Source organism: Dama dama, chromosome 5, assembly GCF_033118175.1.
Source record: "Dama dama isolate Ldn47 chromosome 5, ASM3311817v1, whole genome shotgun sequence".
NCBI lineage: Eukaryota > Metazoa > Chordata > Mammalia > Artiodactyla > Cervidae > Dama > Dama dama.
The window spans coordinates 67994120-68010484 of NC_083685.1; the positions used below are offsets into that span (position 1 = coordinate 67994120).

Below are 16365 nucleotides of genomic sequence, written 5' to 3' on the forward strand. Positions count from 1 at the left end.
TCTTCAAAAAACGAAAATTCATAGACATACTCTATACAAAATACAAAAAGAAATTATTCAGGGAAAATAAATATGATATGAATCAAAACTTGGATCTACACACACACACACACACACACAAAATCTTCAGGAAAATCCATTTTCTCAACTCCCTTAGCTACTGCACTGATCAATGCAGCTTCTGTATCTCAGTCCATAAGCATCAGAGAGTGTTCCTCTCAACCAGGGCCTTGAACAGGACTGGAAAGCAATCAAGTACCTACAGTGCTGTTATTTTAGCACCTAGTATCATTACAAAGAGTGGCTGAAATTAATTGATGTCTTTGTTTAGAAAGTCATTTATTGATGTTTTACAAGTATGGTGATTGGAAAGAACTCCATAGTAGGAATATGAATGTCTCGATGACAGTCTCTAATATTATTATTATTCTTATGCTGCATGTGAATAAGATACCTTTACTGGGGGGAAAAAAAAAAAAACCTCACTGAAGGAAAGGGTTCAAACAGAACTTTAAAATTAACTTCATGGCTGGATTGGCCCACTAAGCTACTATGGACTTGTAGCCTCATTCCCAAGACAATTTCTTTTTCTTTATTATGGTTCTTGTTAGACTGTCCTGAGCCTTGCTAGTTGGCATTCTTTCCTGCTTTTGACAATAGCATAGTGCAGAAAATTGTCAAAATTTCTATATTTTATGATTCTGTTTCTTTAAATTATATTCTTCAAGTATTCTGTAGCCTATTATGAAATATAAGATGTATTATCAGATGACCAGGATCAAAGAATACAAGAGAGAGGATGAACATTACATTCATTTTTGAATTTGGAAGAAGTTTAATGATATCCGTACTCGTCTAAACAGGACAGCTACATTATGTAAAAATAATACTCCAGAAATCACAAGACAAAATTAGTTTTACTATTAAAAAACACATATGCTTTGTATACAAGACATATAGAATTGACACAATAGAATTTACTATGCTAAGTTGAAGTGAATACTTATAGTTTCCTTCCTGAATTTCTGACTTTTTTTTTTTTACATCTCCATTTGGAAACATTATTTTCAATAACATATTAGGAAGTAAAACTTACTGTTTTGCAGTAACTTTGGCAATGCCCTTTAAAGCTTCTCATCCAGGATAAGAAGACTATATGAGAACTACATGGCTACCATTAATATCACTTTGATTAAGAAATCAGGAATTTAATCAATGTTAATAGGAAAACATAAGAAAGTCTTTTCCATCTGTCTACTAACTCAATTCAATTAAATAAACATTCATTTTATTATTTTATTTCCACATACTAGCTGTGCATGTGCAAGACATGAGCAAGCAGCTTAACAGAAAAAAAAGAATAATATGCTCACTTACTAATTTGATTCGATGACCAGGAGTGGCACTGATTTCCCATGTGCATTCTTTTCTGCTTGGGTACTTGTCTGGCCAGTTGGGACTGGTGATGAAGCCATAAGGACTGTGAATCTTCTGTTCACACTCAGCTGTGCCAATAATGATAGTATCAATTAGTGTGTAAATCTAGCCCAGGATTGGGCCATCAAGGAAGCAGCTTACTTGCCCACTATCTTGCTGAAAAATTTTCCTGAATAACTAATCATCACTCTACAACTTATCATATTCATCTGCTTTGGCAAACATTTTGCCTAGCATAATCTTAACTAGACAATGACTGTTTTTGAGTTCACATGAAATTAAGTATTTATAATGAATTAGATAAATGCCTATGAGAAAATAATTATTTTTAACTGCTGGATTTGTAAGCTCAAAATTTAGCAGAGTAACATTATTGATAATCAAAGGTATCAACTCTTGGTACTGCAAAACATTTAATGCAATGTCACAACAAAAATCAATGGACTGTGACATTTTCAATTATTCTTCCTATTAACATAAACATCATTTATAGTTAACTAGGATCACTAAGCCACTTTATGAAACATATCTTTACATTTTTCTCTCCCTTTGTTAAAGTACACACTTGAATATCCAAATCATAATTTCAGCTGCTAAAGTAAATTTTTTGTAATTTCAGCAAAGTAAGATGAAACACTGAGGGGAAAACATCTCATTCAATTAATATGAAATTTCTTTTAGATTTTACACAGTTTAAATAACTTCATCTCGGGGGAGGGCATCCAATATTGCTAATGAGTGCGTGCACTGTTGCTTCAGCTTTGTATGACTCTTTGTGACCCTATGGATTATAGCCCGCCAAGGCTCCTCTGTCCATGTGATTCTTCAGGCAAGAATACTAGAGGAGGTTGCCATGTCCTTTTCCAGGGCATCTTCCTGACTCAGAGATTGAAACTGCATCTCCTGCAGCTCTGGCATTGGCAGGCGGATTCTTACTGTTGAGCCACTGGGGAAGACACAATATTTCTAATATCAAACTTCAAAAACAAGTAATACTGTGTCTTCAAATTGTGTTCTAACTATATAACTTATGAAGCGTCATGCTGTGTATCCTGTGTAGACTGGAAATTATCTGTTGTATATTGTGTCACTCATTCTAAAATATAACTAATTCTCTGAAAATTTCTAAGAAATCTCAAGGGAAACACTTTACTATATGAACAAAACACTTGTTAAATAGTAGTGCTGCACGATAAGGGTAAAATGACTGCACTACTGTGCTGCTGGTGCCTGCCTGCCTTCTAAACCCTCGCTTTAACTGTGCCAGCTTTCCACAGGGAACTGGATTTGTAACCCAGAAATGTAACAACAACAACAACAACAAAAGAGTGAAGTTTAGCTCGTTTTAAACAACATAGATTCACAGCAAGACGTAAAGTCTGGGTGCTGTCTTGATAAGGGTTTTCTAAGTTCCATTATCCCTGTCCTTGCCTTGCTCATGTGAAATGTGGAATCTTCCAGATCAGGCAAATAGCCTGTAAGACAAAGCCAAGAGGCTTGCTGCTGAAGTGTATAAGGTGCTGAGTATCACAGCAGTAGTGAAACAAAACCCAGCCTTTTTACTGACGGAAAAGAGGAGCATCATTAGGCGTGCCTGGATACACTTCTACATAAAAGAAGTTTCCTAGAAAGTCCTTTCTTGAAAATATTTATCATAAAGACAGACTTTGGATATCTAAATTTATTTGCTACCTGTGAGTCACTACATGCATACTCTGTAAAAACTTTTTTTTCTAAATTATTTTCCACATCTCAAAATAACTGGGCCTACTCCCCAGCCTATTGATTTAATAGCATTCTTTACCAAGTTTCACACATCAGAATCTCATTGGTTTATACATGAAAGTAAAAAGAGGAAAAAAATCGTGCATATAACTCTGTGCAACATCATTAATTTAGTGAAATAGAGGGGAAAAAAATGTGACATGACCATATTTGAATGAAACTAATGGAATGAGGGTCAATTCAGGGTATTCTGTAGGATTCAAATGTGCATACAAAGAATTGCTATGTAATTGTGGTTTTAGTCAGGCACCTACCACTCTGCCTGTGCTAATGACTAGTTATAAACCTGTCTCAGTAATAAATTCAAGTTAAATAGAAAGCTTTATTTTCTTTTTAAACAAAACAGAAATAAGGAAGAAATAAAAGAAGGAAGAATTAAGATCTTTTCTCCATGTAGCTCATATTGGCTGAGGAGATGAAGATAACTGTCTTTATAAAACCTTGGAATATAGTAAGAACATAGGACCAAAACCTGATAGGCTAATACTGTGCTACTAAGATGTTTTTATGTGTGTGTGTATGTGTGTGTGCTGGGGAGTGGGGTGGGAAACCATGACTTAAAACTCTAAGTGGCACAGTATTTTCAAATGTCTTTTTTATGGTAGGCATTTGACTTTGAAACACCTGGTATTTAAAGTGACAGCATTCATGCAGCACGTATACAAGATATGTTGGGGAGGGAAATTAAACCAAATGCCAAGCATTTAGCAGCAGTTTAAATATGGAGATGGGTATGAGGCCTGTTATATGAAGACTGGAGGATAATGCAGTGCTTTCCTGGTTGCCAGACAGCATCACGGCAGCCCCTGCATCTGTTATACAGTTACTCTAATGACACCTATGCATGATGTGCAGAACCTTGAGGTAATACAAAGTTTCCAATAGTGTGACTTGGATCTTTGAACACTGGGTGTATTTTTATTTTTGACATTTGAACAGTTAACAATTACTACTCACTGATATGATTAACTCTACCTGGAAGCAGTGCTTTACCCAAACTGCATGACGTTCTAGATATCATCAGAAAAAATGACCTTTCTTTCATACCTTCCTTGCAATCATGCTTATTTTCATGCAGCACAAATCCATTTCGGCACTGACACAGGTAGCTTCCCATTGTGTTGACACACTCATGTTGACACCCGCCATTATCCTTAGAACACTCATCTTTGTCTAGCAAAGAGATAACCCCATAGATTAGTAAGTAACTTTAAAAATGAAGGATATCAAAGGAGAGTCATTTAGTTGTAGTTAATATTGGCAAAGGGTAAAATAAGTCACAGCTTTCCCTGTCCCCAAAATAAAGCAAAACAAACAAAATTATAGTGACTTAGTTCTACCTAGTCCTTGTTTAGCTTGGAGCCTTGTGCCATGAATTGAATTTCCGAGATCACTTACATTGGATGACAACATGTAGGCCTCTTTCACTGCTCTATTGGAGAAGTTTTGAGTAGGGCAGAGGAAATGAAAGAATATTTTTCCAAATAATCTTAAAAATTTATTGTCAATTTTTAAAACCAATTAAAAATTGTGAATAATCTGAATAAATGCAAATAGGGGCATATAAATGGAGGGAAATCCTTCACCATGGCATGTAGACAGAGGCTAAACAAGGTTCCAAGATTCGTGTGCAATCATTTTTAAAAACCACTCATTGTAACTACTGTAGCTGATTTTTTTTCATTAACTTTGCAGTTATGCTTAACATTAATAAATCTGGATATTTTATAAGATTTCAAGACAGAAAAAGGCATCATTAGATTATCCTGAAGAAGAAACAATTAATATATTTTAAATTAATCTACTCAAGCAAACCAGTTAATTAATAAGTAATTCCATAAAAGAGCTTTTAGTGTGCTAGAAGTAAAGGTTAGGATAGGAAATATGAGCTCTAAGAAATAACCAACAAATTCCACTACAGGGAAAAAAAATCCCAACTCTATTAGCAGGCAGTCAATTCAGTGAGAGGCATCAGCCACCATATTACATTTCTTAGCAGTCATTCCATGAATGGCTTGTCCATTAAAGTCAAAACTGGCCTCTGCTCTTGACATATACATATGATGTTCTTCACTCAGACCTTCCCCATTCCCATAGCACAGAGAACAAAAAGGACATATGACAGTCGCATCAGATATTGGGCTGAATTCAAAAGTTACACTGTCAACTGATATTTCTAGTGAGGGTTTGTGAGCTCATGGTGGCACACAGATAGCAAAAGCTATTTTTGCTTGTTTTAATCAAATCAGTATTCCCCCTATGGAGATGGGTGTAGGAAAGGCATTTTATCCAAGAATCTGATACTAATATTTGTGAATACATTTATTTTTTCCCGTTTTGGTGACTGATAACATGACACACCACATGCATGCTCCTGGGATATATTCACGCATTGGCAATATCAGAATATACACACAGGCAGTCCTGAAATTTTTAACAACATATCAGGATCGATATATCTGCAATTTATGTGTCCTCTATTTGTCCTTAAGATTTCCATAATACTTTTAATAGTTAATATTGAAGCTAAGCAAATAAGAAAAAAAAAACATAGAATAAAGAAAATTTATCTCTAAAGCAGCATCAAATATTAAAGCGAGTAAGAAATCAGAAATTAATAGAAAGTAGCCTTGCAAGATTAATTTTCAAGAGGTTCATAATTTGGAAGTACTATTACCTTAACTGTGAACACTACAGGTGATAATTTGTGAATTTCCATGCAGAGAGGAAGAGGGGTGGACTAGACTCCCTACCACCACGTTGTCAGATAGCATATTTCCTAATTCAGACAATCAGTCAGTAGGTGATTTACATTTCTTATTTTAATATACCTTTCCAGGGGCTGTTTACTTAAGATGCTTTGGAAAAATACTTCTTTATGAGCTGATGCCAAATGCACTGCATCATTGTAAATGGAAAGAGTCAATTAAAAAATTTCTGGTGCTAGAATTACTCTGAAATAAATACATATTTCTTATAAAATATGTATCTAAAGATTGATAATCTTAAAATGTGATATAGTGAACTATGGTTGTAATCTAGGTCAACCAGATTTTTGAGAGTTGGTTGGAAATCTAACAATTGTAAGTATTTTACCTTTAAGAAATTAGTTTACATTTGCAATTGACTGGTAAACAGGTTGCTCAGTGACAAACCTATCGGAGCAGGGACCACCTGAGTCATCCCTTCATTTGGATCTGTTGGACTGCCATGAATGAGAGAGAAAAAATGTTAAAAAAGAACACAGGTTAATATGCTAAATTTTTCAACTCATAGTCATTTTATAATGAAAATAATTCCAAAATATAAAATATTTCTAACATTTAAAGTTCATTGTAGTAGAAATATCATGCTACATGATATTTCTAAGGAGAATTATTTTCTTTAGATTTGATAGAACAAAATCTGATTTGTGGTAATGGTAAGTACAGAGAAATAAAGTTGAAAGTGAAATAAATCACATTTGAATAATAGTTTTTGTAGCCAGTTTTTCATATTTTTGTTGTGCTGGAAAAATAATAATAATTTAAAAATAATTTTTAGAGGAGGAATAAGAAAATGAGGAACAAGAGGGAGAAGAAGAAGATTTTATATATCATACTAAGTATTTTATTATTTTTCAGTTTCCCAATTAATTAATGTTTTCTTCTTCCCTACATCAAACATTGCTTAATATAATCAATGTCACATGAAATTAAGAGTTACCAAATATATTGCTAGAATATATGTGTAAGCTAATCTAAACTAAATTAAAATTCAAAACTGGGCAAAAAAGCAGCATATAAAAGTCATAATGCCCAGCAAAGCAGTGTATAAAACTGCCCACACATGCCAAATAGTCAATATGAAAAGAGAAAATTTCGGTAAACATTGGAATAATTGAAATTATCCAGACTTTTCACATCATGCAGACAAAGAAAGCTATTTATTTAACTTAATGTCATTAAAGATGAGTTACACAAATATGTTCTTAATTTCTTATAAAAATCATCAAATTTGAGGGAAAAACAGTAGCAAATATAATTCTGTTTTCATTTTCTTTCCTTTTTATCTTCTTAGGACACAAACTACAAATATTTTGAACAATGAAAATCCAAAGGAAAAGTGAAGGAAGGAGGATGTGGTTTTAAAAATTTCTCAGACTGTCTGCGTAATGAATTCAATAATTGATAATTCTGTCAATGATTCATTTGAAATTTTCTAGCATTTTCATACTGTCAGCATGGGATTTTAAGAACTGTTTTTATTAAAGAGAAATAAATGTCATATTGAGTAGAAATCCAAACATTTAATTTTTCAGAGGGCAATTAGCCTCCTTCTTTGGAATGGACATATCTGATTTCTATTCCTTCATGTTTGATGAAGGAAAGGTCCATTATTAGGGAAAAAGCAGGTGGCATTTTCCCATCAGAGGCCTGCAGAGTATCTCTTGCAAGAATCAAAAATAAAAATTTTCTCTTTGCAGAAAGCTTCCATGTCTGTAGAAAAAAGAAGTAAAGGGTCCACACACCAAAACAGAACAATATATGAGAAGACACACTTACAATAAATGCTTAGATATAAAATAAACATCTTACACACTCATGCATACACACATACACAATATATTGCATGCATGTGTGCATGCATACAAGACACACAAGTTTCATTTATTTTTATTAGTTGGAGGCTAATTACTTCACAACATTGCACTGGGTTTTATCATACATTGACATGAATCAGCCATGGAGTTACATGTATTCCCCATCCCGATCCCCCCTCCCAGCTCCCTCTCCATCCAATTCCTCTGGGACTTCCCAGTGCACCAGGCCCAAGCACTTGTCTCATGCATTCCACTTGGGCTGGTGATCTGTTTCACTATAGATAATATACATGCTGTTCTCTGGAAACATCTCACCCTCACCTTCTCCCACAGAGTCCAAAAGTCTGTTCTGTACATCTGTGTCTCTTTTTCTGTTTTGCATATAGGGTTATCATTACCATCTTTCTAAATTCCATATATATGTGTTAGTATGCTGTAATGTTCTTTATCTTTCTGGCTTACTTCACTCTGTATAATGGGCTCCAGTTTCATCCATCTCATTAGAACTGATTCAAATGAATTCTTTTTAACAGCTGAGTAATATTCCATGATGTATATGTACCACAGCTTCCTTACCCATTCGTCTGCTGATGGGCATCTAGGTTGCTTCCATGTCCTGGCTATTATAAACAGTGCTGCGATGAACATTGGGGTGCACGTGTCTCTTTCAGATCTGGTTTCCTCAGTGTGTATGCCCAGGAGTGGGATTGCTGGGTCATATGGCAGTTCTATTTCCAGTTTTTTAAGGAATCTCCACACTGTTTTCCATAGTGGCTGTACTAGTTTGCATTCCCACAAACAGTGTGAGAGGGTTCCCTTTTCTCCACACCCTCTCCAGCATTTATTGCTTGTAGACTTTTGGATAGCAGCCATCCTGACTGGCATGTAATGGTACCTCATTGTGGTTTTGATTTGCATTTCTCTGATAATGAGTGATGTTGGGCATCTTTTCATGTGTTTGTTAGCCATCTGTATGTCTTCTTTGGAAAAATGTCTGTTTAGTTCTTTGGCCCATTTCTTGATTGGGTCATTTATTTTTCTGGAATTGAGCTGCAGGAGTTGCTTGTATATTTTTGAGATTAATCCTTTGTCTGTTGCTTCATTTGCTATTATTTTCTCCCAATCTGAGGGCTGTCTTTTCACCTTACTTATAGTTTCTTTTGTTGTGCAAAAGCTTTTAAGTTTCATTAGGTCCCATTTGTTTATTTTTGCTTTTATTTCCAATATTCTGGGAGGTGGGTCATAGAGGATCCTGCTGTGATTCATGTCAGAGAGTGTTTTGCCTATGTTCTCCTCTAGGAGTTTTATCGTTTCTGGTCTTACATTTAGATCTTTAATCCATTTTGAGTTTATTTTTGACACACAGGTTTCAACACAAAACTGTTGAAAAAATAATCATCTTCAAATGAGTTCTGATAAGCTCTATTGAGAGCAACAACTCAGACAATTTGCTCTTTCTAAAATATGCAAATATTTAAATATCATTAATCATGAAACTTGGAACTAGATTCAGAATCATAGAAGAGCTTTAGTTGTGTTACTACTTGAAATTAATCACACTAATATTTAAAGTTTTGTTAGGATAGTATCAGGTTGAATTTATTCTATAAATGTCTATGACCTTCCCATGAGAAAAAAAAAAATGGTGTGTAGGAGAAACAGTGTAAAGAAATATCTATAAACACTGAAAGGTGGATAAGATAAGAACCAGAGCAGTTGAAATCACTTGAATATAGAGGAAGAAAAATCACACAAATCATTTTATCTGACTCCTATATTTGTTACAGACATAAATGAACTCAGAGTCAAGAAATCTGGGCTTTAAAGAGCTTATCCGTTAAGTCATCATTGCATCATTTTACCATTACAGGGTTGCCTAAAGAAGGTGGAAGGTCTATGTACATCTCTCATTGCCTCAAGATATTTGTTACATTATTTCCAAATAATGAACACTGCGATTAAATTAAAACTAAGTTTTCCAAATGTTATTTTTACATGAATAAAATCCTACTAATGTTTCCTTTAAGTTTAACCTATGTAAGGAAAAATAATTGTGTTATTAGTAGAATACAGTTAATTTTGCTTAATCACTTAAAGTAAGTAAACTATAACAAATACACCTATGCAGATTTGCATACTTGTATTCAAATACAATACCATATAAAATTAACTTAGGCTTTACTTCATATAAAGTAATTATTGTTCATTTAAAAACAAACCTCATTCATTCATAGAAAACAACAGTAATATATTATTAAACCAGCTATCTTCTAGAAAATGTTTATATTATTAGACATTTTTGTCTCATATACCTAATTACATGAAAACTTAATAGATACATAATTCAATATCATGTTCAAATAACCTTAGTTTTATAGTCATAATTTTCTTATTTACTTGTACTATTTCATTATATTGCTTTATAATACACCCTTAATATCAGAAGTATATAACAGTAATTATTGTAGAGGAGCTTATGAATATTCTGCTGTATAAAACAATAACTTCTAAATTTTCAAACTATAGCACGATTATTTTAAGACATCAGGAATTTATGCAATGATTTCTTACTTTGCTGAACATGAAAGTGATAGAAATCTGTATTCATTATTTTGCTAATAAGTTCTTAGAGTCATTCTTCTAATTCCATTTCTTAGGTCTATAAAGTGCTTTTTGAAAATCAAAGGTATGTACAGACATTAGTAAAATTTCAACATGATTATTTCATTAAATAATCATTGTATTTTAAAAACAATGCTATAGCTTAATTTCATTTTATTCATTAAAAATCTAAGTATATTTCCTTGTGTTTTTTCTTTCTTGATGAATCACTTAGTTGCAAGAAAGCTAGAACATATTTTTAAATAGCTTTCCTTTCTATATAATATGAGTTCACTTATAATAAATACTGTTTATTTTTAAATTGAATTTCTTGATAAAATTTCTGGGGAAAGTTATGTGGAAAAATAGCTAAACATACTTCTTATTATGTTTTCATAAATGATAACCACTTCTGAACTTTTTAGAGAACTGGTTATAAACAGAACCACTTAAGATTAAGTCTCCATAAAATATTTCTGGATTAACACACACAATGCAGCAAATATTTATTCAATTGTCTATATACATGTTGCAAACTAACTATAAAAATAAAAATTAGAAAATTTAACTTAATTAAAAACACATATTAAAATTATTAATTTGTATTAATATTTATTAACTAATAGATGGATTTAAAGTTTCACAAGTTTCAAAATAATGTTTTTAAGAGGAATAATTTTGAAATTGGGAAATTTAGGGAATTTCACTGATGTTTATTTATTTCCTTAAAATTTAGGGACTTTTAATCAAATTTCAGCTCTTTAAGAGGGAATTTTTAATGTGAATTGGTTAAGTGTAAGTCACTGAGTCATGTCCAACTCTTTGAGACCCCATGTACTGTAACCCACCAGGCTCCTCTGTCCATGGGATTCTCCAGGCAAGAATACTGGAGTGGGTTGCCATTTCCTTCTCCAGATCATTAACCTTATCCACTTCCAAAGTCATTGTATGAAAATATTGCCATAATAATTTTGTGTTGTTTTTACTAGCGCTTGAAATATCTGATTATAATGTATATAAGATCTAAGTCAGCAAATTTGGAAAACTCAGCAGTGGCCACAGGACTGGAAAAGGTCAGCTTTCATTCCAATCCCAAAGAAAGGCAATGCCAAAGAATGCTCAAACTACCACACAATTGCACTCATCTCACACGCTAGCAAAGTAATGCTCAAAATTCTCCAAGCCAGGCTTCAGCAATATGTGAACCGTGAACTTCCAGATGTTCAAGCTGGTTTTAGAAAAGGCAGAGGAACCAGAGATCAAATCGCCAACATCTGCTGGATCATCGAAAAAGTAAGAGAGTTCCAGAAAAACATCTATTTCTGCTTTATTGACTATGCCAAAGTCTTTGACTGTGTGGATCACAATAAACTGTGGAAAATTCTGAAAGAGATGGGAATACCAGACTACTTGACCTACATCTTGAGAAACCTGTATGCAGGTCAGGAAGCAGCAGTTAGAACTGGACATGGAACAACAGACTGGTTCCAAATAGGAAAAGGAGTATGTCAAGGCTGTATATCGTCACCCTGCTTATTTAACTTATGTGCAGAGTACATCATGAGAAGTGCTGGGCTGGAAGAAGCACAAGCTGGAATCAAGATTGCCGGGAGAAATATCAATAACCTCAGATATGCAGATATGGCAGAAAGTGAAGAACTAAAGAGCCTCTTGATGAAAGTGAAAGAGGAGAGTGAAAAAGTTGTCTTAAAGCTCAACATTCAGAAAACTAAGATCATAGCATCTGGTCCCATCACTTCATGGCAGATAGATGGGGAAACAGCGGAAACAGTGTCTGACTTTATATTTCTGGGCTCCAAAATCACTGCAGATGGTGATTGCAGCCATGAAATTAAAAGCTGCTTACTCCTTGGAAGGAAAGTTATGACTAACCTAGACAGCATATTAAAAAGGAGAGACATTACTTTTCAACAAAGGTCCATCTAGTCAAGGGTATGTTTTTTCCAGTGGTCATGTATGGATGTGAAATTTGGACTATAAAGAAAGCTGACTGTGAAGAATTGATGCTTTTGAGTTGTGGTGTTGGAGAAGACTCTTGAGAGTCCCTTGGACTGCAAGGAGATCCAACTAGTCCATCCTAAAGGAGATCAGTCCTGGGTGTTCATTGGAAGGACTGATGTTGAAGCAGAAACTCGAATACTTTAGCCACCTGATGAAAAGAGCTGACTCATTGGAAAGGACCCTGATGCTGGGAAAGATAGAGGGCAGAAGGAGAAGGGGACGACAGACGATGAGATGGTTGGATGGCATCACCGACTCAATGGACATGGGTTTGGGTGGACTCTAAGAGTTGGTGACGGATGGGGAGGCCTGGTGTCCTGCAGTTCATGGGGTCACAAAGAGTCAGACATGACTGAGCGACTGAACTGAACTGAAGATATAAGTATTTGAGCATTGCATTTCATAGGGCCATTATTATTAATATCTTAACTTTAAGTAAAAAATTATTAAACTGGGATAAATGTTCATGGATTCCGTGTACCTCCAAGCTCATTTATAGAAAGCTATGAAGAATGGATACCATGCAATTTAAGCCAATCCACCTTGAAAGTCTGTAATACACATGCAACATGAGAATACTGATACCTGAGAAGAAATGTGCTTTGAAGCCCTTCTTGGATACTGTATTGTCAGATTTGAATTCTATTCTCATATTGTTGAATTGGGATGTGATCACTTCAGGCACTTCAGCACCACAGTATTTGCCATGCAATTTAGACTCAGAAGAGAGACCACTCAAAATCTCCACATAATCATACTTGCATACCTAGAAATAAACAGGGTTACTGTAATCACCAAATTTGAAAGCATCAGATAATTGACAGCTATTTTTAAAAAATTTATTGTTTTTCCCTTTTCACTCCTGTGGTAGTCAAACTGGATTAACAGGTTAAAAAATGCAGACTTAAGGAAAACTGAGATGAGTGATGAGTATTTGTTTAACAATACATACTATTTGAACTCTCCACATTACGTGTGCCTTGTAATATGCAACCTAAATTACTGGTTTTTTGTGATATTAATTAAGTAATGAATAAGCAAAATCTTGTTAGGAAAAATGAAATAAGTTTTCTATCTACTTTGCTACCACTGCAACTTGTATTTAGAGAGAGCTCTGACACAAAAATATAATAATGTTACTGAGGCTAAAGTTGTTTCCTATTGATTTTCGTTTTGGACATCAATATAATGAATGAAACAATGAAGTGATAACATAACCCAGTATCCTACAAATCAAGATTTTGCTCATGCCTTTATTTTAAACATCCAAGAATTTAAACTATGAAAATACACAGAATTTTTTTAACAACATTCCACATAGTAACCTCATCATAAGTTGAAGATTTCCAGGATATGTTGGAGTCTGTAAAGCCTCCTTCCATGAATAAAGACTGCTACCATGAGAAAAATGTCTTCAACCACAATGCACCATTTATTTAAAACCATCTACCTATCTTCCTCCTAAACATAAACTTCTATCCTTTGGAACTTCTACCAACTAGTGAATCAAAATGCCATTTCTGCCATAATGAACAGCTTCAGGGAAACTCAGAAAGTAGAAGCCATTCAGTACTAAGCTCATATTACATCACAGAACTGTTAGGGGAAGCACACTGATTGAAACCGCCCACCCTGGCCAGGCACCATAGTAACCATTTGCATGAGTTGTTTTACGGCAGGAGAGCCTGATAAGGAATATGGAACTAATAGGCCACCACCAGCCAGAAGAGTTCGGGAAAGATCGAGAGGAGACACTACCTGTCCGTCCACTTCTCAGAATCCCTCTTGCTAACATCCATCTTGGCTGAGCGATGCGTGCGCCACCAGGAAAGACTCTGAATTAGAATGATTGGCCAAAGACTACCCGGAAATGAATCCCATCACCATAAAACCCAAGACTGAGAGCCATGCGGCAGAGCAGTTCTCCTGGATTCCCTTACCCTCCTGCTCTCCACCCGGGTGCACTTTCCCAATAAAATCTCTTGCTTTGTCAGCATGTGTCTCCTCGGACAATTCATTTCCGAGTGTTAGACAAGAGCCCAGTTTCGGGCCCTGGAAGGGGTCCCCCTTCCTGCAACAGAACTGGTAGGAAGAGTCCCATTTTCAAAACAGTGCTGCTCTTGTGAAAGCTTTTCTAAGATTACTGTAAAAATGCTTTCTTAACTTTAATATTTCCCTAAATTTCAGACAATTATTAAAGAAAAATGATGTTTCATGTGGATAAAGTATGTGAGAAAAATAAATTGCAGTCGTTTTTCCATCATAAAACTTATACATGTTGTGAAGACCTCAAAAGGTCCACAGAGGTCGAAAATTGTACAATTCTCTGAAATATCAGTTCATCGCATTTCAGACTTCAATTTCCTTAAAGGAAACACGAAAGTCTGCATTTCTTTTCACCTCAAAGCCAGCTGTTGTTTGTTTATTTGTGAAGTCATGTCCAATTTTTGTGACACCATGGACTATACCACTCCAAGCTCCTCTGTCCATGAGATTTCTCAGGCAAGAATACTGGAGTGGGGTGCCATTTCCTTCTTCCGGGAATCTTCCTGATTCAGGGATCAGACCTGTGTCTGCTGCATTGTCGCGTTAAGTCTTTACCACTGAGCCTCTTGGGAAGTCCCACCTGAAAGCCATTAATAAGAGACTAAACATGCACACAAATGCCTTGACTACTACAAATAAAAATTTTTTTTAAATGATTTAAAAAGTAGGAAAAGTGGGAGGGGCAAAGAAGAAGCAAAGATACACATACAATACAAAACTATGGCATAAAACCCACAAACATCACCAATAATATTGAGAGGGTAACAGTTAGGAAGGCCAGGGGTCTCCAAACAGAGGAAATAGGCTGCAAGTGCCAGACATTTTTCTCTCTCTTAAGGGGCAGGAGGAAACAGCGATATTTTTTTTTCCTTCTCTATACAAATTTAAAAGGAGGTTTCTCTTAAAATGCTGTGTTGCCGTGACACCTGGTTTCACCTGAAGCTAACTATTCTCAAACCTTGAGTTAACCAGTACATTTTTTCTTATGGAAATGTTTGTCTTAAGCTATGTTAATGTACCCCAGACTGTGTCTTCAAGTTGGTTCAGCCAAATGGCTCAGAACCTACTTGACAAACCAGTCTGTTATACTCAGATATTGTTCCCCTAATCTATGTAAACAAAACTCTTTGTATGGTAATCTTCCAAGATTCAAGTCAGTCATTTTATGGCCTGGGATGAATCATCTGGTGCCAAGCTTATCCCAAATTGCATCTTATGGATGAGGGGCCTGGTGCCATTCTGAGTTTTAAGACATTCCTTTCTTTTCATTAACAGACTGCTAGTGACTATATAACATCCAGCTGAAGACTAGTGTGGGGGGTACTCTTTCTGACCGCTTCTGATGCCTCTGTCAGAAGCTTTCTCTATCTCCTTTATACTTTAATAAAACTCTATTACACAAAAGCTCTGAGCGATCCAGCCTCGTCTTTGGCCCGGAGTGAATTCGTCTCCTCCAGAGGCCAAGAATCCCGCGTCTTATCGTTCAGCAGCAACCTTTCAATATTACCCAGGTGTACTGGTGGCTCAGTTAGTACGGAATCTGCCTGCAGTGTGGCAGACCCAGGTTCAGTCTCTGGGTGGGGAGGATCCCCTGGAGAAGGAAATGACAACGCATTTCAGTAGTCTTGCCTGGGAAATCCCAAGGAAAAAGGAGCCTCATGGCCTACGGTCCACGGGGTCCCAAAGAGTCGGACACAACTGAACGACTAAACCACTACAGATACATTATATTTCTGTTCTCCACTTATTTGCAATTGTTCAACAAATATACATCAAAGACAAAACACATTTTATGAGTGAATTTTATCATAATTTTGAATCTTAATTCATTTTAAATTGGGCTTCCCTGGTAGCTTAGCTGCAATTCAGGAGACCCTGGTTCAATTCCTGGG

General features: G+C 35.3%; 1 protein-coding gene across 1 annotated transcript in view; it reads right to left on the reverse strand.

Annotated features, from left to right (window-relative positions):
* Positions 1–16365, reverse strand: part of TLL1 (tolloid like 1) — a 288550-nt gene that overhangs the window by 30668 nt on the left and 241517 nt on the right. Inside the window, exons 16-18 of the mRNA XM_061140921.1 lie at positions 13013–13193; positions 4270–4395; positions 1378–1505 (exon numbers count right to left, since the gene is read on the reverse strand). Coding sequence (XP_060996904.1) covers positions 1378–1505; positions 4270–4395; positions 13013–13193 — 435 coding nt within the window. The remainder of the gene's footprint in view (positions 1–1377; positions 1506–4269; positions 4396–13012; positions 13194–16365) is intronic.